This window comes from Stylophora pistillata, chromosome 11, assembly GCF_964205215.1.
Source record: "Stylophora pistillata chromosome 11, jaStyPist1.2, whole genome shotgun sequence".
In the NCBI taxonomy this organism is placed as follows: domain Eukaryota; kingdom Metazoa; phylum Cnidaria; class Anthozoa; order Scleractinia; family Pocilloporidae; genus Stylophora; species Stylophora pistillata.
In genome coordinates this window covers 18316574-18339676 of record NC_142529.1, presented here as the reverse complement: position 1 = coordinate 18339676, position 23103 = coordinate 18316574, and the positions used below count along the sequence as shown (strand labels likewise).

Sequence of the window (23103 nt, the reverse complement as noted above, 5' to 3'; positions counted from 1 at the left end):
GTGCGTTAATCACATCGTACCTATAATGTCTGTAATCTCTCGCAACTATCGAGAGGATTCCGGCACCAATATAGGTCATATGAAGGCCAGTGACATAGAATCTTATGTGTACTGCATGAATATTGTTTAAAAAAACTGGAACAGTGTGTAAACTATAAATGCGACATGAAATATCAGTGAGAAAAAGCCGCCATGTATTGTGGACTCTGCGTTAAACAGGAAAAGAAATTATAGGTTGTAATACGCCGAGTTTATTCCCAATAACTGGTAACCGGATGCTCAAAAATTACAGCACCAAGCGTCAGCTGTCAAAGATTCCGAACACAGCGGAAAAAAAGTCGTCGGTTCTGGAATTTACTTTGTTTCCGATCCGAAAACAAAAATCTGGTAAAATTGATTAGAAAACAAAACACTCAAGCCGCCAGTTAAATGTCGTAGTAAATAAGCGTCGCAGCCTATGTCAGTATTAATGAAGTTAACTAAATCCGCAAGCATTGACTAAGAAATGTTTCTTCGACGTGACTGTAACTGCCGCAACACACACTCCGGGTGAGCGCTTTGTCTTGTCACTATTTTTAAGCGCCGGCCATGTACACTTTTTTCGGATACGGCTTCTTTAATTACCTTTTCACGCCATAGGATGATGACATGATTGTGTAAAAGTTGACGCCTCTATCAGATTAGGAGCGAAATACGATCAAAAATTTTACCCAAGCAAGCCACTGGTATCCAGCAGAGAATGCGGACTAAAAGTACGGATTCTCTGCTGGATACCTAGACTTTTTTTGGTTGCTAACGGCGTGAGGCTCGTTATGCAAGAAAGGCTACTGACTTACACCAGTCACAAAAGCATTTGTTCGGCGTGGTCGATTTGATTGTCCCACTCCACCTCTAGCTTTAAGTCCTTCTGGGTCAGCTTCCCCCATAACAGCATATATCACATCGCGTGGAACACTCAGTCCATGTAATTCTCGAACTTTTTGTTGCATGGCCCGATAACCTAGAAGCTTTCCTGGACCTTGTAACTCCTTCCTAACAGCCCTCTTAACTTCTGCTATGTCAACTTCGTAGTCGGTATACTTAATGCCGGAAAACTCCAGCCTGCGGCAAAGGCTTCTTAGACTCCATGCATACATCGGATAATCCACCTTAATAAAGTCTAAAAACTCATTTCGCCGCAGGTTTTGTCGAACATATTTCTGAAGGTCACCTCTAAGAGCCTCATCATTTTGCCAATCCGGGTTCCTTACCCGCTCCGCCATCTTGGATCGTATCACTCGTTTCAAGATGGCGTGGTTACAATGGGCGCTTAGCATTATGGGCGATGGCACTCCTGGGCCACACGAGGGTGTGCATTATGGGCTCTGGCACTCCTAGGCCACGAGGGGTTCAGTTCAGTTTCAGTTCAGTTCACTTTCAATACCAATATGATTTAGTTTTCAGGTGTAAGAATGAACTCATCGCAGTAAAATTGAAACTAAAAGGACCAATTAGAAAATGAGAATTCAGTTCAATTCAAGTTAAACTCAACAAAAAACAAAACCCATTCCGAAAGTTGAAAAAATAAAATAATATAATAATTAAAATAAAAAATAATAATTAAAATAAAAAATAATAATCAAAAGAACTAAAAAAAAACTAAAATAAAATAAAATGAAATGATTAAAATAAAAAATAGTAATTAAAACAGCTAAAACAATAAACTTTTGACAAAAAAGACAAAAACATACAAGGAAAATACGTAAAAATCGGTAATTTTGCTAAGGCCACCATACAGATGTGATATCGAGTGACGCATTCGCGGCCGAACTAAATGTTGCATTGTATTCGACCTGTATCTTATCTAAAATGTTTCGTATGCGTTTTATATGTGGTTCTTGTTACACTTCGAAAATTTACAAAAGAAACAAATAATGCATAAAAATACGTGTTGTGAAAATGTTTGAGTGGAATGACATAATTATATAAAATGACATTCTCCAGTTTCACTTCTGAATTGTTTTACTCTTGAATTACAAGTGAAAGGCTTTTTATAAATGTTGCACTTTATGTATTTTGAGGGTTGATTATTGTAGTACACAGTGGTTAAAAATAAAAACGGTTTTATTCACGTACCTAACAGAACTGACTAAATAATTAAGGGTCGTAGGTTGAGGGCCGTAGGTTAGAAAAATGTAATAGGTTATTGCGCTTCCCTCTTTAAATAAAATCATTGTATTGTATTGTATTGTATTAAAAGCAATAAAAAACGACGAAAAGAGCTCTTGATTGATCAATACTAAAATTTCCAAGCGCAATACCAATGGCTTGAAAGTGAAGATTGAATCAGTTGGCTGACTTGAGTGGGGCTTGGCGATTTCGGACCATTCTTTGGCCCAGCAAATATAATTTACAAGTGTTGATTTGTCTTTGAGGTATTGTGCACCAAAATACTTTGATTTCAACTCACAACTTTCACAATTTTCAAGACAACGCAAAGCAATCTAGAAGACATCAATCAAGCACGGTGAATTAACTTTTTGGCTTCTAAGTAACATATTCGGTATTTTTCTTAAATGTAGCATTTTGTATTGTAATATTTCTTCGACATTTATACCTTGCTTTTAGTTTAGTCAACGACTTTGAAATGATGGTTAATTATGCTCTTAAATTTTCATCTAAAGTTTGTCGGTGGTTTTTGAGTACATTTTTACTAAATTATTTCAAATCCAAAAAACGATAAATTCATTAAGGAAAATACTTCCGAAAGAAAAGGTAAACTGTGTTCGAGTTCCAGCTCGTCGACAAATGAAAACGTTGTATATTTCGTGAAACTGAACAAAGAAAGTGATTTACGACACCCTTCGTTTAAAAAATCCTGGACTAAAGTTCAAGCTTCAAGAGTACGAATTACGAGTTAAAAACTTAACGAGAAAAAATGTTTTCTTCAAGGTTTTAAACTCTTAAAATCATCGAGAGGCGTTGAGCTCGTTACCAAAAGTTTTGCGGCATGGTAGCAAGAGAAAGAAACCAATCTTATGGCTGCTAGAGCGGATCTGATAAATGCGCTTTGGTAACTAAAATCCATGCAGAGCGAAGAAATTTTGATCCCAAAATGTTGAGGTAACTGGCCTTTCTTTTTTCTGTTGAGGCCCTTCTCTTTCGAAGACATAAAACCCTAAGGTAGGTGATATGTCTTTTAATATCACTTAGCTGGATGATGCTACTAAATATGAGAGCTGTGGCCTTCACGTCGTGACATGTTCTTTCTTCAAAACCGTAACAACTTTCATGGGATGTGAGAGAGAAAAGTGGTCTTTGCTTAACTTTCTTTAGGATAACTTCTGAGTCAAACTGCCGACTGATTGCAACTAGAACGACTTTAATTCAGCGTCATTTCTCCCCCTGCATGCTACGAAGTACCGATACAAATAAAGTCAAGACGGCCTTGTGAAAGTGACAATCTTTTAAGTCAGGAGTCGTTGACGATAAAATTTATCCTCTTACATTAGTTTGGCGATAAGTTATCGGTCGGGAAAGTGAACATTTACTCTGTTGGGCGATTCATTGTAAACTACTTGACTGAACCAAAAATGTGGGGTATTCGGACCACTTCTTTGGCCTTAAAGAAAGGCACCCATTTCCATATACCGGTGATCTGCGGCAACTGAACTTCGGTCGAATCAAGAGAAAATTCGCAGGACTTGCTTTCACTTGTCTTTATTGCCCCACAGTATAATCCCGAATGTAAGTCAATGTTGTTACTCAATGTCCAAAGTAGACTTTTAATGTAAATTGAAATTGCACTTCGGTTATACGAACACTGCATCACATTAGAAGACTGATTTTTACACACGCATGAAATTGAATTTACGCTATTATATAGATTTTAATGATATATCGGAATTTCTCCTGTATCGAAGTTATGACTCCACAACGTATTTTTTAAACAATTCACATACAAAAAATGCGGCAGTTTTACCTTTTGTTAAACATTCAAGTTTGTTGAGAAAAAACTTTGAGCCAAATTAACTTGAGAAACAGAATAAGTGCAAAACTCCTTTTGGAGAGATGAGAGAAGAAAACATAGAGCAATCGAGAAGAAAGAAGAAGAAGAAGAAGAAGAAGAAGAAGAAGAAGAAGAAGAAGAACAAAAAGATGAAGAAGAAGAAGAAGAAGAAGAAGAAGAAGAAGAAGAAGAAGAAGAAGAAGAAGAGGAAGAAGAAGATGAAGAAAAAGAGGAAGAATCTTTAAGCTCGTTTCGTTTGCAAAATCACGAAAGAGAATCCTTAAGTCAACTACATGGAGGATCCACAATAGGGGTTCTCAAATCCCGCTTTCCCGCCTCTTTTTCTTCTCAACCCGCCATCCCGCCCCTTTTTATGCCCGGATCCCGATCCCGCCCCATTTTTTAACGAGATCTTTGACAAGTTTTGCTTGATCATTGAAATAGCCGTTATGACTCAGTTTTGACGGTCCAGGTTCTCAACATCACAATTAGCAACCATAACTTTATTTTCTGTTTTGCTTAATTACTGTAAAATGGGGTTGACAGGCCTACACGACTCCCCAGCGCGTGTTTAGAGTAGCCTATTCAAAGTTTGGCCTTAACGAGTATGTCTTTGGGCGACCGTCCTCTTTTGTAAGATACGAGAAGCGGATTTTTGTATATGTCGTTCAGTGGGGGTTGTGTTTCTATTAAATGTCAGTGTCTCATGAGAATTTGCTTTAGGTTTGGCACTGATGGTTGGTATTGTGTAACAAAAGGCAAGATTCGTTGGTTCGTCTTTTTTTTTCTGTTGAATAGCTAATTTCCTGTTTTTTAATTCACTACTGAGAGGGTTGTGCTAATGAGGTCATCTGGGTAGCCTCTCTTTAGCAAATGCGTTTAATTTGTAATTTTCTCCTCGAATATTGTATGAGGGGAGTTTGTTTTAAGAAGTCTAAGGGTGTCCCCTTTTATGAAGTCTTTTTTTTATTTCCTGGTAGGTGACAGGAACTATAGTGTGTATACTGAAATGTCTCAGTTTGTTTAAAATGAGTACGCACATCAGGGATTGCGTCTTGTTCGAATCGTTCGCCTTTGTAGATGTACAGCTATTTTTTTGACAGTATTGATCGTTAAGTTGTCTTGATTACTTTCAGCTTGCGCCACGCGCGTTGATTCGATCGTACTACAGTTCTTAGTGTTAAGTGTTCCAGCCGTTTTGGCTCGTTTTCATTTCTTTATTTCGGTCGTAAAACGACCGATTTCACGTTCATAGAAGCACATGATCACCTTTACTGTTTCTTGCTCTGCGTTGTTCGGGATTTGCTTTATCTCATTTTTTAAATCTTCGTCTGCTCTTATTTTGACCCTCGCCCTATATTGTAGGGATACTGGGTATGTTTTGCTAGGCATTTGGTACAGAGGGATTTGTTCGTTATCCTCAGACTTACCGAGTAGCGAGTAGATCATCTTCAGTAGCGATGTCATATGATATTTGCATGTTTTCTTCATTCTCTGAGTGGCATTGTTTTGGCCCGGGGCTTTTAGTAGCCCATCTGCCGTTTTAATGTCTTCCGACATTTTCTGTAGATGGTCAGGCAAGACCGCGGTTTCGATCCTAATCTCGTGGATCTCGTCAGTTGCCGATTAACTCAATAGACTGGTAGAAATTCGTTCTCGGTATCAGTCACACATGAGGTGTTTCACAACCATTTCGTACTCGCTGGAAGGATCCAAAATCTTTTGTTTCTATTGGCTCTTACTTTGGCCAATTGTGTGTACGTAGACACGATCCTTTCCCTTGGGGCATAAGTTGTGTTTTTCGTATAGGCTAAAATACAATGTTTTGGGCAGATACTGCAATGTTTTTGCAGGGAGAGAGTTTCCTGCATTGGTTTAGTGTTTAATATAGGCTACTCTAAACACGCGCTGGGGAGTCGTCTAGGCCTGTTAACCCCATTTTACATTGGTCTGCATCCACAGGCGTCCCAATTTCACGTCTCGAGAAAACGCGAAGGATTATTTCTTGAAAGCGTCACGCGTTGTGTGACGAGGTGTAAAGTTACACGAGCAACCGTTGAGAATTGAATTTATTGTTTTAATATTGTATGTAAATAGCTACCGTTTTTACTGAAGATTTTTTTACGGAGTTTGCTTAAAGATACTACTATTCGCATCGCTGTCAATTTCATTGCATCTCTTTACCTTCGATAGCATTTTACTTACGTGTTTACGGCAAACCCCGCAGAAAATTCGAGTGTAGTCTGTTGTCAGTGTCACGTAACTGTGTCTGTGTCGCCTCGCTGTCCGACTGGTAAATCAGGACAATGGATTGAAGCGAGATGTCACTGTGGGGATGGGTTAAGTGTTGTACATAAATTGACCATACCACTTTCGGTGGGGATAAAATTAACCTTAGATCCACGCCTCTTGCACGGCCGCGTCCAATCAGTGAGTCTAAGGTTCTGGCAGAAAGGAACAAACGTGGAAATTATGGTAGAAAACGCTGGTTTTCAGCGTATTGCGCGGAGATTTTTGAATTGAGACACTTTCCAGGGTGCAATGATCTTGGATCGTAACCTGTGGGTAAAAAGAAATCGCCCAATAGATGGATTTTCTGGGCGCAAACCGGCTCCGAGTAGACAACGGTCGAAATCGTAGTGTGCGGCCTTGACTTCGTCTGATAACAGTAAAAACAGCAAGCCCAAAACAGCAGAAATCGCCAAAAGACCCAACGGAAACACAAGGAATGTGTAAGTTTTATTAATCTAACGTGTAAAATATTCACATTTCGGAATATATAGTGTTTTAAATGGACCATATTTTATTCCCCATACTATTCCTTATAACGCATTCAAATTCTCGACGGTTGCTCGCTTAACTTAACATCGCATTACACAACGCGTGACGCTTTCAAGAAATAATCCTTCGTTTTTGCTCGAGACGTGAACTTGGGAGGCCTGTGCTGCATCAAGCACACATCATGCTTCGTCGTTCCCGTTGCAAAACAAAGCAGCGATCTCAAGGCCAAGGCCATCAACTTGTATTAAGAAGCAATATGAATGCAAGTAACCTTTAAACTAAAAAGAAAAAAGGAAAAAGAAAAAAAGAATGATAACTGGAAAGCACTTAAATCTTATATCAGACGAAATTCAACCTGAAGGACGTTGGATCATGCAAATGTTGTATACTTGTTAGGGAAGCGAATTTAAAACTGGAAATTTGCTCACTTTAAGATGATCTTAGAAAAATCAATTCGTGCCGAGCTTGGAAAATATGTTTGCTGTTTGCAAGATTATGAGCCGCATACAAAATTCATGGATTAAGAGTTGCAACAACTCTCAGCATCAAATTCACAAGTTTTAGTGAGCTTTAAATGACATGAATGATCAGGAAGTCATATTTCAATAAGGAAATATTAAATCTAAGCACTGCTTCAGTTTTTGAAGAGAGTTTCTTTAAGATACGAATTATATACCAAACAACCAGGATTCACATACCTATACCTCGTCGAATGCCTCTCATTGTAATTCGTTTGGTGTTGTATGTAGTGTTACTGAGAGACACTGCCAAGAAATAAAATATTTGATGACGACTAAAACGAAAATTGAGCAACTCACAGAAAATCTGTGGTTGCAAGGTTTTGTCGAAATTGATTGGACTTAACCCTACCCAGAGTTTTCTATACCCGACAGAGCTGCGTGGACATATGTTCTATGCACCATGCCTATTTAAGTGGTCAGAGTCAAGTACTTCCGTTATCGCCAGAGAAAATACTAATCATATTAATTTTATCGTGAAGAGCGACCAGCTATATTGGTTACTTTTTTAGCTATTCTTTGGTAAGTCACGTTCAGTAAGGCTCCAAACGCGGTTGAAATTGCACGAAATGCATTTTAAGGGTTTACTCTTCATTCTTAAACATGTGCAAGGGAAACTAATGTTTTGTTGGAGCAGACATTTAACAACAACAACAAGTCAACAACAAAAAATCTTATTTAAGCTTAATAAGAAAATTACAATGCTTGGGCCTGCAAGTAGCTAGGGCTATTGGAGGCGGGCTCAAGAGAGGAAAAAATAAGAAAAAGAAGAGAATGCTATAGAAAATGAATATTTATACATATAATTATAATATATAGACGAACAATCCTATAAGAAATCTACCGGTAGTTTGCCTTGTGGTTTATAAACAGAATGAAACAGCAGGTCAGATTTTTGAGAATTGTACGCTAATATCAGCAATTCTTATATAATCATCCTCTTTTTTTTCAGATTTTCAAAGAGTTGTTCCTTTATTGCGCTTTTAAATTGATTTTTTTAAGTGTTTTGATAGGAAGTGGAATACTGTTCCAGATCAAGATGCCAGAAATGTAGAAGGCTCTCTTTATGTTTTCAATTCTAACTTGTTCAACATAGTAATTTTCGTTGGTAACAGATCTAGTCTGGTATCTGTGGACAGAAGCCAGTTTCGGGAATATACTTTTAATGTTATCAGGAACGAGATTATTGTGGACATCATACATTAAAAGGCTTATTTACTCAAAGCACAAGAATGATATCGGCAACTGTTTAGTTGTAAGAATAACGGAACTGCATAAGCTCTTGGATCAGCGAAGAACATTAGCCCAAGGGCTCTCTTCTGAAGAACTAGTAGTTTATGAAGATGCGATGTAGCAGTGTGACCCCAAGCACAAATGGCATAGCTGATATACGGCAGGATTAAAGAGCGGTATAAAGTGAGAAGTACACTGATGACCGCGGGAACAAAATTTGTGAGCTTGGCGATAATTCCGATTGTTTTACTGACTTTCTGACAGATGTAATCTACATGAATTTTCCATGAAAGATTCGAATCAATGAGTACACCAAGACATCTAATGTAGTTTTTAATTTGCAACAGTTGACTGGTGTTTGAATTGCTATTTACTATTTGAATATCGGGATAAAAAGGAATAGTCTTTTGGCGTGATCGAAAGATAATATAAGTGGTTTTTTCGATGTTCAAGGTTAATTTATTTACTGCTAGTCCCGAGGAAACTTTGATAAGTTCTTCGTTAATCTCAGATTCAAGTTTTTGAGATCACCGTTTGCATAAATTAAACTAGTATCATCGGCGAACAAGTAAAACTGAAGTCTATTTGAAGACTTAGATACATCATTTATACACAAGAGAAAAAACAAGGGTCCCAGCACAGAGCCTTGGTGTACTCCACAGAGGATTTGGTGAGCATCAGATATATAACCATATTGGCGTTCGTATACTGTTTACGACCCGGCAATTAAATACGACTTAAACCAATTATTCACTATACCTCTGAAGCCATAATTTTCAAGTTCAGAGAAGAGAATTTCATGATTAACTGTGTCGAAGACCTTTTTCAAATCAATGAATAAACAAAAAGTGCATTTAAGATTTCTAGAATAGCGTTTTGTGTACTATGCTTACTGTAGAATCCATATCGCGATGAATATAATATATTATGTTCATTGACAAACTTAACAAGTCTTTTATAAAACAGCCTTTCAAATATTCTGTTAACAATTGTTAACAAAGAGATTCGTCGATAATTTCCAGGCTTAGATGCATCTCCTGATTTAAAGACCGGAACTACTTCGGCGGTTTTAAGTTTGGCTGGGAAAGAACCTGACGATAGTGAAACATTAAAAGTTTGAGTTGAAGATTGAGAGATAATATGGCTAAACAATTTCAAAACACTGACCGGGCATGAATAGAATCCATAGGCTTTGTTATTTGGTCATAGATTGATTTCCGCTACAACTTCTGCAGGAACAGAAGGGTCAAAATGAAAGGAACTTTCTATTGGTGGGTCTAAGAAAGTACTAAAATCATGATCCAGCGACGAAGAAGGGATACACGACGCCAACTTATGTCCAACAGTTGCAAAGAAAGTGTTAAGAGAATTACTTATTTCCTTTGGGATGAGTATCGTTTCCGAGTCAGCGTAAACAAGGCGGTGTTAATTGACGATTGGCTACTATTAATCTTTCTTCAAATGATATCATTTATACCTCTCCACGTTGCTTTGGAGTTGTTAATATTTTCTTCAAAATAACGTTCATAATAAGTCTTTTTGCTTAAACGCGTTAGGCTAGTTATTTTGTTTCGGTATACTTTATAGTTCTCCCAATCAGCATTAAAAAATCAATAATTTTTTATTCGTATTGCAGTTCGAATTCCTTTGGTGATCCAAGGTTTTGCCAATATTTTTTCCCTGCGCCTGGAGAGAGTTTTCATCGGAGCATGCTTATTTACCAAGGAGTTAATTTTTTTTTTTGCAAAAAGTTGTGAATAGTTTGTTTGCGTCAATGTTTGAAAGATTATCCCATTCTGTTTCTTGCAGTTCAGAAAGAAACCTATTAGTATTGAAATTGGAGTAGTCGCGAACCTTTTTTCTTTGTTAATGTTTCGAGTGGTTCAATGAATAAGTTTGTGTTGTCACAATACAGACCTGGGTAAAATGGTTCGTAGTGTCGGTTACTATGTTGCGGCATATAAAGCAGTTTTCTTAATTATTTAAACAAACATTATCGATTAACGTAGCTGACTTTCCATAAACTGTCGTGGGCTTATCGATAGCTGGTAATAGCGAAAAGCTTTGTGTTAATTCCAGCAGTTCTTTAGAGTAAGAGCAAGATTAAAATTTAAGAAGGTCAATGTTAAAGTCACCCATTAAATAAATGTTTCTATTTCTCGAGGAATATAATTCTATTGCAGAGGAAAGATATTTAAGGAAATCATCTGCCTTGTCATGCTGTCTATAAACCACACCACAGATACTCTTTTTCTTATTTACACCGATGATTTCGACCCAAAGAGCTTGATAAGGAGAATTAGAAGTCCGCTCGAGAACATTATATTGCAATTGGTTGTTGCTAAACATTCCTACACCACCTGCGAAAAGAGGCGTTGTAACATAATCAAAATAGTAATTTGGTAAGCTTGGAAGATTTTCATCACTAGCGCCATCACATTTCACTTCCACGGCAATGAAGGACGATACACTTAACTGGATAACAACAGTTTTTTTAGGGCCAACCTTCGTTCGAGAACGTGCAAGTTCGTGAGAACTGCGTAGATATAGCCTCGAGACTGAATTTGTTATTGGCTTCGACCTCAAATATAAGATTTGCGATTAAATGGTGAAAATCTCGTTAATCTTCCATTCAAAGGAATCTGAAACGGTGAATAATTAGACTTGACTCCACGTAGTCCGCCTTAATTCCTATTTATAAGTATTCGAGGGCAGTCATTGCGTATCACATCAGTGGTCTATAATATATTGATTTCCTTTCCTTGAATGAAGACCACAAGACAAGCTCTGACCGTGTTTTCAAAAGTGATTTTCTAGTTGCGCAGAAATTAAAAATCGGAAATCTCGTGAGAGCGCCCGCTTTTCAATCTCGCCTGAATTTCAATGCATTTTTTATAAAGGTGAAGCCACAAACTGAACTGGTGTGGAATTTGTTTCCGCTAATGAGAGGGAATTTGCGATCAGTAATCTGATTAGGTCGACAATCGGAAACAAAACGGGTGGTCTATTTTCAATCACACCCGCAAAAAAAAAAACAAACAAACAACCAAAAAATCAAAACAGAAGAAAAAATAAAAATAAACGAAAACGAAAACGAAACAATACACGACAACGAAAAAGAAAATAATAATAGTTGGTTAAAAGCGTTCCATGATCTCGGAGCTTTTCTTCTTTAAGTTTTCCACCAGCCTGCCATTCAAGGAGAATTTCCTTCCCCTCAACTTGCAGCGTATTCATGATTAAAGAACATGTCTACATTTATTTCCCATCGAGCAAATACTGTAAGCTATCTGAGGATCTTGTGTTTTGATTCGAGAGTATTACCGTCCTACGAGTTGTTTCAAAAGAAACCTTAATCCTCTTCATTTGATTATTATGTAAGTTATGGCATTGTCATGATTGTAGCGAAGTGGAGTATAACAAAACGCATTATAATGAGTTACAATCAAGGGCCCAGCAAGTGAGAAATAAATCGATCGCTCCATATACATTATGTACCGATAAAAGAGTTGTGTAATGTGGAAGTTTTTGGTGAGCTTACTTCCCCATCCGGAGATATTTTTCACTCGATAGCTTTGGAAGAAGACTGACTCTTAATAGTGATGTAATCTGCATTGAAGATGGACCACTAAGAACACAATTAATAATAATTGATAATAATAATTTATTTACTTATATAGCGCCCTTCAACATTATAGGATGATCAAAGGTGCTTTACAATCCAGGAGAATTAACATTTACAGTAAATAATTACAATTAAGATACTATTTACAATAAATAATTATGATGATAACAAGAGTTGACAATAAATAATTTTGATGATGACAAGAAAACGATTATTGAATAAGACAGCCAAACAGCTCAGTAGCTTCCCATTGCAGTATTCATTATCTCTCAACACGAATGGAAATCTAGTAAGTTAATTTGGGCCACCAATCAAATGTAATATTCAGGGACTCCGCACACTGACATAATGTTTCATGAAAAAGTAATCATCACTATTGTATTCAAAACAGCCAAGTGTCAAATACCTATAACTCTTTGATTCCCGGGTATTGTTTGGAATGTAATCCAACAATGCTGGAAAAATCATTTGTGGGATAAGGACCGACCAAAAGAAAGAAGAAATATAGAAAAAATCTTCACAGAAATGTCTTTTGGTAAGGTTTGCAGCTATCGAGACTGATGGAACTCCGTGAAAATCTAATGCTGAATGCAGTCGCTTCATATTTCTAGTTACCTGGTCAACCGCCTCCTGTGCGCTCCTCACAAAAGTTGACCTCTTTTGCTGTCAAATCGTGTAAGGTAAGAAATTTTAATCGTCAGAGAAAGAGCTTATGCCTTGACTTTATTTAGAACACAGACGAAAGCCATGACTGATCTAAGATGCTCAATGTTTTAGCCAGTTGTTGATGAATCACTTCCGAATTGAACAAAAACGTCGGAAAGAAATGATAGTTTTTTTCCATTCTCAAACTTTAACAAGGAAAACTAAAAAAAAAGGAATACACACTCCGATTTATGTGAAATTGAAAGATAGTATTCTTGATTGAGCGACGAAAGATATCAAGGGGTGATCTCTGATTTATACAAGTTCATGAGAAGTGCGTCAGTTGTAGCGCAGAGCAAGAATTTGGGCTTCGTTATCGATGTCAGTCTTGGAATTCATGATTGAAAGATGATAGCGTCGCCGAGTAAATCTTCAGAACTAGAAAAGGAAATTAGGAGTTTTCCCGTTGTTAAATAGTCTTGTAAATCATACTGCATCATTGGCCAACCAAGCGCAAATTCGTTAGGACAACGGTCAGAGTTTGGGATGGGTTATCTATGTCAAGAATGGGACCCAAGGGTGATGAAAGTGTCAGTTAATCTCCAGAGCTATGAAGCAAAGTACAATTATGAATTTGCTTGAACGGTTTAGAATGTTGTGGTTAGTGATAACATAATACATCATTGGCCCCCAGGTGAGAGATTTCCCTTTATCAAATGCACAAACTTTGTGCATGATAGTCTCGATGAAAAGTGCAAATAAAATCAATTTGAATCGAGAAATTCCCCTCGATAAACAGGAGCCATATAGCTGTTTTACTCGTTAATATCTGACACTTAAAAATAGCGTTATATCACTTTCATCATCCTAATTCTGTTCTGTTATCAGACACTTTTGAATAATTAAAGACCGCACGCGCATATACTTTAACCAAAATAGTTGCTTAGTCTCAGTTACGAGATTAACACAAGAAATCCCCGGTGAAGCATGCTAAAATCTCATAAATCTCAGCACGCATTTATTTGCACTGCCAGTCAATCAATCCATCAAACTTTTTCAATTTCTTTTTGACATTTTTTCTTAGCTTCTTTTCAATATTGGTAACAAGAACATCGGTACACCTAAAAACAAAGAAAACGTTTTTGTTCTATGTATGTCTATGAATAGTTATTGAATTATTTATAGCTTATATTTAACTATTTTTAATTTATATCTGTTTATAACTCATATTTGAATTATTTATAGTTCAGGCTTGCCAAGTCTTTTCCTCGTTAGTTCTTTTTTTTACTTCAGGCGCTAACTACACAATAGATAAATGTACATGATAGATAGGAACTATTTATCGATTCATAAACATTACGATTCCTAAGCTCCAATGAAAAGAACTGTTTTAAGTTTGCGTTTAAAATCGTCAATTGAGTTTGCAGGTTTAATATCCTCAGGTAAGTTATTCCAAAGTTCCGGAGCAGCAACACAAAAAGCTCGTTTACCATAACTAATAGATTTTTATTAGAGGATCTAAGATTGCGGTTGGGTGTCTTTAATTTAAGGTGTTCCTGTATATAGATTGGAGCGCAATCATGTAGCACTTTGTAGGTAATTAACATAATTTTCAATTCAATGCAAAGGGAAACAGGGAACCAGTAAAGATCTCTCATGACTGGAGTAATATGACAAAATATTGGACACTGGTTCACAAGGCGAGCCGTAGAATTTTGAACATATTGAAGTTTTCGAATAAGATAGGATGATAGGCCGTACAATAAAGAATTACGATAATCAAGTTTAGAAACTACGAAAGGCGTGAATAATGATATTTGCTGCAACATAACTAAGATATTTGCGTATGAGGCCAGTGTTACGACGATGGAAGACGGACGATTTACAGACTGCATTGGCATGAGGTACCATACAAAGGGACTGATCACAGATAACACTAATATATTTCGTGCACTGGGGGAGCAGGATACGGTCTCATTTGATATATCAACAGAAGACAGTGGCGGCCGAGGTCGATGGGAAGAGGATATTACGAGAACTTCAGACTTATCTCTATTTTATTTCAGCTTATTGGAAAGCATCCATGCATCCATCTCCCGAACGCAGTTTACCAATTTGGTGTCACTCAGATTCATATCAGAAACAGACGATGTCCTGAACGTAATATATAGCTGGGTGTAATCGGCATAAAAAGTGATAGAAAATTTGATGTTGTCAGGCAATCTCGTCAAGAGGGGATGTGTACAATGACTATTACAACGGGCCGAGAACGGATCCCTGCGGTACACCAGACTCAAGAACATGAGAAGCAGAGCATGCATCATTAACCTGCACAAACTGTGTACGATCGGAAAGATATGATCGAAACCATTCCAGTACAGTTCCAGTAATCAAAGCGATTGAACAGTCGCGAGAGGAGAAGACCATGATCGACAGTACCAAATGCAGCCGAAAGATCGAGGAGTAATAGGATAACTGAATTATGTTTATCTATCGCCATGGCTATGTCATTGTGAACTCTAATAAGAGCCGTCTCTGCACTATGATTACTCTTATAGGCTGACTGATATAATTCACCAAGGTCGTTAGTATCTAAGTATTGAATCAGCTGTTTAGCAACACATTTTTCAATAGTTTTGGATATGGAACGAAGATTAGAAACAGGCCTGTAGTTCTTGAAGTCGTTCAAATCCAAAGAAGGCTTTTTGAGCAGTGGCTTAATTATATCTAGCTTAAGTATTTCCGGCATCCGACCAGTTTCCACTGAGACTTTGACAGTCTCATGTATTACTGGGAGAATAGAAGGAAACAGATATTTGAGTACACGATCAGGAACAGGATCTAAATCACAGGACTTAGGGGTAGTTGAGCAAGAGTTCATCAGGAGGAACATTCGAAAACAAGTTCAGTTGACAGTCTTTAAACCTGTTATCAACAACAATATCCAAAAGTGAGACTTGATCAAGGTCATGACGGATTTTCCTGATCTTTTCACCAAAGAATAGAACAAAATAATTAGCCAAGGAAGACGATGAATCATGCTTTGGGTACTTCGCCTCACGACATCGATGAGGTAAATTACTAAAAACTAAGAAAAGCGATATCATATTAGATAGCCTAAGTGTAGCCTACCCAGCCCCCCCCCCCCCCCTCCCAAGAAAAACGGGGAGGGAACGTCCACGAAAGGCTGACGCAAGTCGTGTTCTGTGACGTCAACCTTTTGCACGGAAATATATAATGGTTCCTTATTGGATAAAGATCACGAGTAATACTTTCAAGAATACCGATTGGCTAAGATAGATTTATCTCGTTTTCATGTTCCATTTTCTTCAATTGATACATTCACTGAGGTCGACGAAGACTTGACGCTTGCATTTGACTCTACTCGTTTTTTGGGTGTTGATGATAGTTGTGGAGAAAACAGTACTGAATGGCTAGGAACGTGAAGAGACTCATCATCATTTACAATCGAAAACGAGCGGTTTCCTTGGAGTCGAGGCCTCTTGGAACTTACATTCGCGCCTTCGAGCGAGTTTTTCGGCTGGAAAACAAGGCCAACTTTCTTCAAACTTGTCGCGTAGTCGATTCTCATCGATGTTTGTAGTTCGTCCAGGTTCACCTGCAAATTACTTCTCTTCTTGAGGAGACCATGACACTGCCTACAATATACTTGGATAAAGCATGCACATGGAAATCCAAATTTGCGAGCGCGACGTTTACATCGAAGATTGTCTTCCTCTTTCTTTGGACCAGAAATCGCTTGTACTCCTTTTCAATCTCTTTAAAGCACATTGTACACTTGAAAATCGTCATTGACTTGCAAATAAACTCGAAAGAATTAGATAATTACGAGGTCTTTGTCTGCGCGGGGACACGTGTGCAGCCGTTCTTTCGCGGAAAATATCATATATTTAAATAACTTGCATAAATTTATGTGACGTCACAGAACACGATTTGTGCCAGCCTTTCTAGACGTTCCCTCCCCGTTTTTCTTGGGGGGTGGGTACGGCTACACGTAGGCTAATATTAGACTGATTCTCAGCAACTAGATTTGAATAATAGTTACTTCTTGTGAGCTTCTTTGGACTGCTGCCGGGAAAAGATGAATGTGAATATGAGAACGTGCTACCTGGGTCGTAGTCTTATTACTGGCATAAGTAACTAATAAGGCACAGTAGCCTCTGGGGAAGGAGTAGTTTAAATATAAAGCTGTTGTTGAACGTTGGCTAGTACAGAAATTTCCGCGAAGGCTGTGATTTTCCAGGTTTGCCCTTATAAAACTTCCTTTAAATAAACAAATATTCAAACAATGCACTTTCCCTCTGTGGCACATCTGCAGAGATGGGCTATGCCCTTTGCAGATCTTTCGCTCTTTTTGTCCTAAAATGCGCTTTATCCATCTAGACAATAACCTACCAAATAAAGATATAAACTCAGTAAGGATCGGGATTAAAAAATTGTTTGCTGCTGTTTCCTGTATGTAACACTCGACCTTAGTTCCTGTTGCCACGCGCTTCACAGTCCAATGTTATATTTTTGTGGAGTTGTCGATTTCAGCGGACCTAATTTTGATTTAATTAGCGTTATTCCGCACACGAGAATCATGCTTCTGAACTAACAACATTCCGCTTACATTTGGTTCACGGTTCGGTTGTAGACTTATATTTAAATAAAGATCTCTTACGTGAAGTATTTCAACGAAATGGGAATAGAGAAACCCCAAGATACGCTTTGTAAACAATCATTATCAGGGGGTATTGACTATTCAGTCAAGTTATATCGCTGTTGTGAGAGCAATGTAACAGTCCCCTTTTGTGATACAGGAATATGGACGGTAAGACGATATTATGTTGAATAAGCTGTAGATTGGATGTAAAATGTAAAACGATTGAGTTTGCGTGTGGATGCGTACATTTCCGACTAACTGACGGTACCGTCAAATCAGCTCATTTTATCCTTTAAAATTTGATGGAACTGTACTGAATAATATCCCCAAAAAGTCCTTCCAAAAGCCAGATTTTCGGTCGATTATTTTTTTTAGCACATAGTTAAATAGCGGATTACTTTTGACTCATTTTTTAATCTTGTTAGAATAAGGTCATCCTCGGAGACCCAGGGGCTGTGAGTCGATTTCAAGTTAAGGGCAGAAGAGCCCCTGGGGACATTGTCTTACAAGACTAGTTCCAAACGGTCGCACTCGTTCTGGCATCTGATTGGTGCCAGAAAATCTTTGTGTTTTTCTGCCCAATCAGAGTGAAGTGTCCTTTGGAGTCCTTTCGTGTGTTTTAACACGCACATATACAACAAGCTCTGTTGCTCGCTATGTTTGTTTGGGCCGTGCGACGAAGCTTTGCCCGAGGTGAAAAGTTTCAGTCTAATCACACAATGTAAGAGAAATCGATTAGATTGTCCGCGAAATCTTACCGGAAAATTATACTGAATACTTTCGCAGGTATCACAAGAGAACGTGTTTAAAAGTTTGCGAGGTTCGTGTTAAACATAATGGTTGCAGGCATTGATATGTCGCTTTAAACGTTAGATGAGATGTAAGCCTAAATCTTTCAAGATATTTTCTACAATTTGTTGTGACTGAAACTTTTCCAATCCCGTGAAGTTATTTCGTCGCACGGGCCACGCAGGTATATCAAGCAACTGGCGCTTATGCTTGCGTAGCTTTCTGTGCGCGCCAAATTCTAATCGTTGCTTTGTAGTAAAGTCTTTCGCAATATGGCCAAGGCTGCAGAGAACGTTAAATACGTGGACGACCTCCAGGAAGCGCTTAAAGAAAGCTTAGCTGTGTTTCCGATTAGCTAATTAAAATCTTAACAAAAACTAATCATCGAGAACATCGTGGAAAGGAGATGTGTTTCGGACAGTTACCGAAGGGGTTTGGAAAAAGTTTAATCTTTCAGCTGCTGTGTACAGTGTTCAAATTCTTGAGCTCGAAAGGCCACGTATTCTCTTCTAGTCCCTTGGTCATTGTCATTTTACCTCATTTGTCGATTGTTGAAGACCAAGTTAAATACCTTTGATTATTGGGAATCGATGCTGCTTTCATTTGGGAAAACAAAACCAAAGACCAAGAAATATTAGATGGAAAGGGCGGGCTTCCTTTATTGTAAATGTCACCTTAGGACAAGGTTATCTACCCACATCTAATAAACAAAAGTTTCCACGTTTAGCTTTTTTTTTTTTTTTTTTTTCAAGCGAGGATTACATTAGATTTTAGCCGGGCGTGCTAGCTTCACGGGATTGGAAAAGTTTCACTTGCAGCAAATTATACAAAAAATCTTGAAAGATTTAGGCTTACATCTCATCTAACGTTTAAAGCGACATATCAATGCTTGCAACAATTATGTTTTAAACGAACCTCGCAAACTTTTAAACACGTTCTCTTGTGATACCTGCGAAAATATTCAGTATAATTTCCAGTAAGATTTCGCGGACAGTCTGATCGATTTCTCTTACATTGTATGCTGTGACTGAAACTTTTCACCTCGGGCAAAGCTTCGTCGCACGGCCCAAACAAACATAGCGAGCAACAGAGCTTGTTGTATATGTGCGTGTTAAAACACACGAAAGGACTCCAAAGGACTCTTCACTCTGATTGGGCAGAAAAACACAAAGATTTTCTGGCACCAATCAGAGGCCAGAACGAGTGCGACTGTTTGGAACTAGTCTTGTAAGACAATGTCCTCAGGCGCTCTTCTGCCCTTAACTTGAAATCGACTCACAGCCCCTGGGTCTCCGAGGATGGAATAAGGTCGGATAAACTCAATTAGATTGTGTAAATAAACTATGAAGAATTGCTCAAATTGCTGTCAACATGTGTATTGATGTTGTTCTTCAAGATTTGGTAATTTTTATCGGTTTTAAGTGTTTAAAGTTCGAGGTGCGACGCTCTGAGATTCTTCTGAAACTTTGAACTTCAAAAGTGGCATTTTGGCGAAATTCTGTTATTATCGATGTTCTCGAAAACAAATCGATTTTCGGCCAAAAAAGTATGCAGCGCTTTGTTTCACCATAGGGCCTACTAACTTGAGAATATGAGCTGAATCGATTTTTGGCTGTTGCCACCAAATGTTTAGCCTTCGGTAACGTTCACTCTTAGGAGTTCAGGCCAAGAAATAAAGGAATGTCGACTGAGTGTTAGAAAAAAGCTTCTAACAAGCTGCAGGACAAGAACGGAATTAGAAAAATGTGAAACTGATAGAGATAGAAAGGTTAATTGTAAGTTCAGGAGTTTGGTAACAATCTGATCGGGACATATCTTTTTAGATGCACGAATGATATTTTTGAGTACAATGAGTATAAATTAAAACCAGTAAAATCTTGACCATCGCTGATAATCGGCTTCAAAAGCTGGCTTTTGTTTGGAAGACAACGTTTCTTTAATTTTACATTGATGATCTGCTTTTCCCGACGCCAAAATGTCGATCTCTAATGTATTCGGTGCTCAAGACATGTCCGTTAATGGCGAACTTTTGGTGAAATGCAGTCTTCAGACTTTATAGAGCAGAAAAAGTCTGCTTGAAAAGCTCTGAAAAGCTTAAAGTCGTGTACATAGCGGCAACCAGGGGCTCATTTTCACCTCCGAGCAAAGGGGGAAAAAAGTAAACAAAAGAATATTATATTTCAAGCCATACGAACTTTAAATTTTCTACGCCTCAGGCATAAAATAATATTTCACTTAAGTCCATCAATAACATGAAAGACTGTTCAACATCTCAGCAGTCCGGTCCCTTCATTGCGTGTATTCTATCCAAAATAACTCTACTGTCTAAAGAAGATGTACTCGAAAGATCGCTTGGATTGTGGCCAAACACATTCAAAAATGCACCGTCAGTTTGACACTCTCCAAATTTTAAAAGTTCTTACTGAAAGTTCTGGAGTTAATTATGGCTACCAGGTATTTATCATTTTTTGATGGTGACCCAAAAGATCCGACATGCCACTTATTCTCATTAATCTAATTCCGTTCTCATCGAGCATTTTTCTGTGGGTGAGATCAGACAATGCTACTATTGAAGATTTGTTGTTCCTCAAATATCATTCTAGAAATATCTTTTGTATGCGAGAATTGAAGGATAAGTGCTATAACACAAGGAACTATAACGGCGTCAATCAAAATGAAAGCAAATGCAGTAGTCATAATACTGAGAATACAATTTGTCAGTATAGATTTATATAGAAATTGGCGAATAATGTTGGAAATCCCAGTACAGCAACACTAGTCACTCGCGTCGTTTTTTTTTTCTTATCTTTATTCTAGTCGTCACACGCTTCGTATCGCGTTGGTCTTAGCCTATTCTTTTACAAAACCACAATATCGTAAAGACCACCCTTGGTTTCGCGTTGAGAGGTTACAAGGCTGACGTCGCTTTTCCGACAATAAGAATACCCAAGCCATATCATAAAAAATGGCTGTGGAAGGGGTAGAAACATTACCAATGCATCATCATCGTTTCTCTCAAATGCAGTCGCTTGCAATATCAATTCCTTGTATCGAAACCCTATCGAAGAGCCACCATAATTGCAACTATCGTGAAGTTTTATCGAAACGCCCCACTCACTTGTTAATTTTGAGATTTTTTTCCATGGCACTCGTCACCAACATTGCGACTGAGGTAAGGGGAATGTTTAAAAAATGGCGACGATAATTTAGCTGATTCTGGGCCATGAATATGATGTGCATGTAAAAACCGATGTTCGTTTTCATTGATCCAGTACACCGTGGTGGTGGCAATGAGTTATTTTTCTTTTTTATCAATACCTTCACGGTTTCACTATCAGTTTTCCTGCTAAAGTCGAAGAATGGAAAGGTCAATTATTAGCAGGAAAAGTTAAGAATTTGTTAGATAAGACATAACTGCACTCGGCCACAATCTGGATACGACTGACCAACGACTGGCCAAGACATTGAGCATGTAAATTATGATAACAACTTTCGTCTAGGACATTCTCGGTATAATCAAAACATTAAGCTCCTTAAAATTCCTTAAGTTCCTCGAATTTGTCACCAAAGGGGGGTTGTATGTTGATTTTATCGCAGATGTGTATTCTCAGGCACATAAAGCAATATCGGATGTACTAGAGTCTGTTCTTATGATGAGTACGGGAGAGGCGATTTAAGAGATAATTCGATAATTGATCGAATGCGCCCAGCATTAAGTAGAGTCCTATCAGCTTTGGTAAAAAAAGTACCAAAATAATTTCTCCATATAATTTCTTTAAATTTCTTCTTTCCTTTTGTCGGTCCTCTACTAAAAAAGAAAAATAATAATAATAATAAGATTTATATCTTTAGCGTTTTTAGGTAACACTGGATGCAATACCCGGCAATCGATAAGTAGTAAGTATGTGACTCTTGGATGTTTTGGAATCAACGTGCAGATTATGTACAAACTTACGCAAACACTGAGCATTGATCCTAATGATTACTTTTGAAACTGTAGAACTTTTCATAAAATATTATGTCAGGGTGCAGAATTATTAAATATCACATGCGTGACCTCAGTTCCTTTAATGTTTTAAATGCATTATAATGACTACTACAATATAGTATAAACTGAGGTATCTTTTCTATACGATGCTGAATCATGCTATTGAGTAATAGCTGTCATCAGTTATCAATACAAATTACATAAATATTCTTCTTATCTCTTATTCCAATCTTCGTGAACAATCTCAATCGTTCTTGTATTGTGGCTCTTAAAACTAGACGAAAGTTCGCCTTATTATATAATTTCCGATACAGAAAGATAAACAAATCCTATGGTTGACAACGAAATCTGTCATAAAGTTTGTTTCTACCCTATACGCAAAACGCGATACGCAGTTCTGACGTCCTTGCCTGATGTATTCTAACGAAGGTTTGCCCTGAAAAAAATATTTTGATCCAATTAGAAATTTTGTTTTTCCTAAAAAAGGTTGTTATCCAATTAAAAATGTGGTCATTCAATTAAAAATGTGGTCATTTACTGCTGCGGAAGTGGAGTGCCTTTTTCACCAGAAATTCCGTTTCCTTTATTCATGTTTAAGAATAGAAAGTTGGCTTCGCTGGACGTGAGTTACCGAAGCTGAGACAATAATAGCTGAGACAATAAGTAGTTTTTAAGGGGACCCTCGTAACGGCCATTCTCAGAAACATGATATACGCACGCACTCAGCGGTAGGGACAGACCTCGAAGTCCATATAAGAGCTTGCCACCAGACTCGTCTTCAATAAACCATTTTTAGCACCGGGGTGCATACATCCAAAGAATTAAACCAAAAGATTTCAATGAGGGGCACTCGACAAGGAAAAGGAAAAG

The 23103-nt window shown here is 37.8% G+C and overlaps 1 protein-coding gene and 1 long non-coding RNA gene across 2 annotated transcripts in view; one reads left to right on the top strand and one right to left on the bottom strand.

The window, feature by feature from the left end:
- Positions 1-6533: 6533 nt before the first annotated feature.
- The window catches only part of LOC148720428 (uncharacterized), a 22565-nt gene continuing 5995 nt past the window's right edge, over positions 6534-23103 (bottom strand). The window contains exons 4-5 of the long non-coding RNA XR_015993019.1: positions 7468-7533; positions 6534-7047 (exon numbers count right to left, since the gene is read on the bottom strand). This is a non-coding gene — a long non-coding RNA (uncharacterized LOC148720428). The remainder of the gene's footprint in view (positions 7048-7467; positions 7534-23103) is intronic.
- Positions 22841-23103, top strand: part of LOC148720427 (angiopoietin-related protein 7-like) — a 16002-nt gene continuing 15739 nt past the window's right edge. Inside the window, exon 1 of the mRNA XM_088737959.1 lies at positions 22841-23103. Within this exon, the coding sequence (XP_088594085.1) occupies positions 23073-23103 (31 nt within the window). The 5' untranslated portion in view covers positions 22841-23072.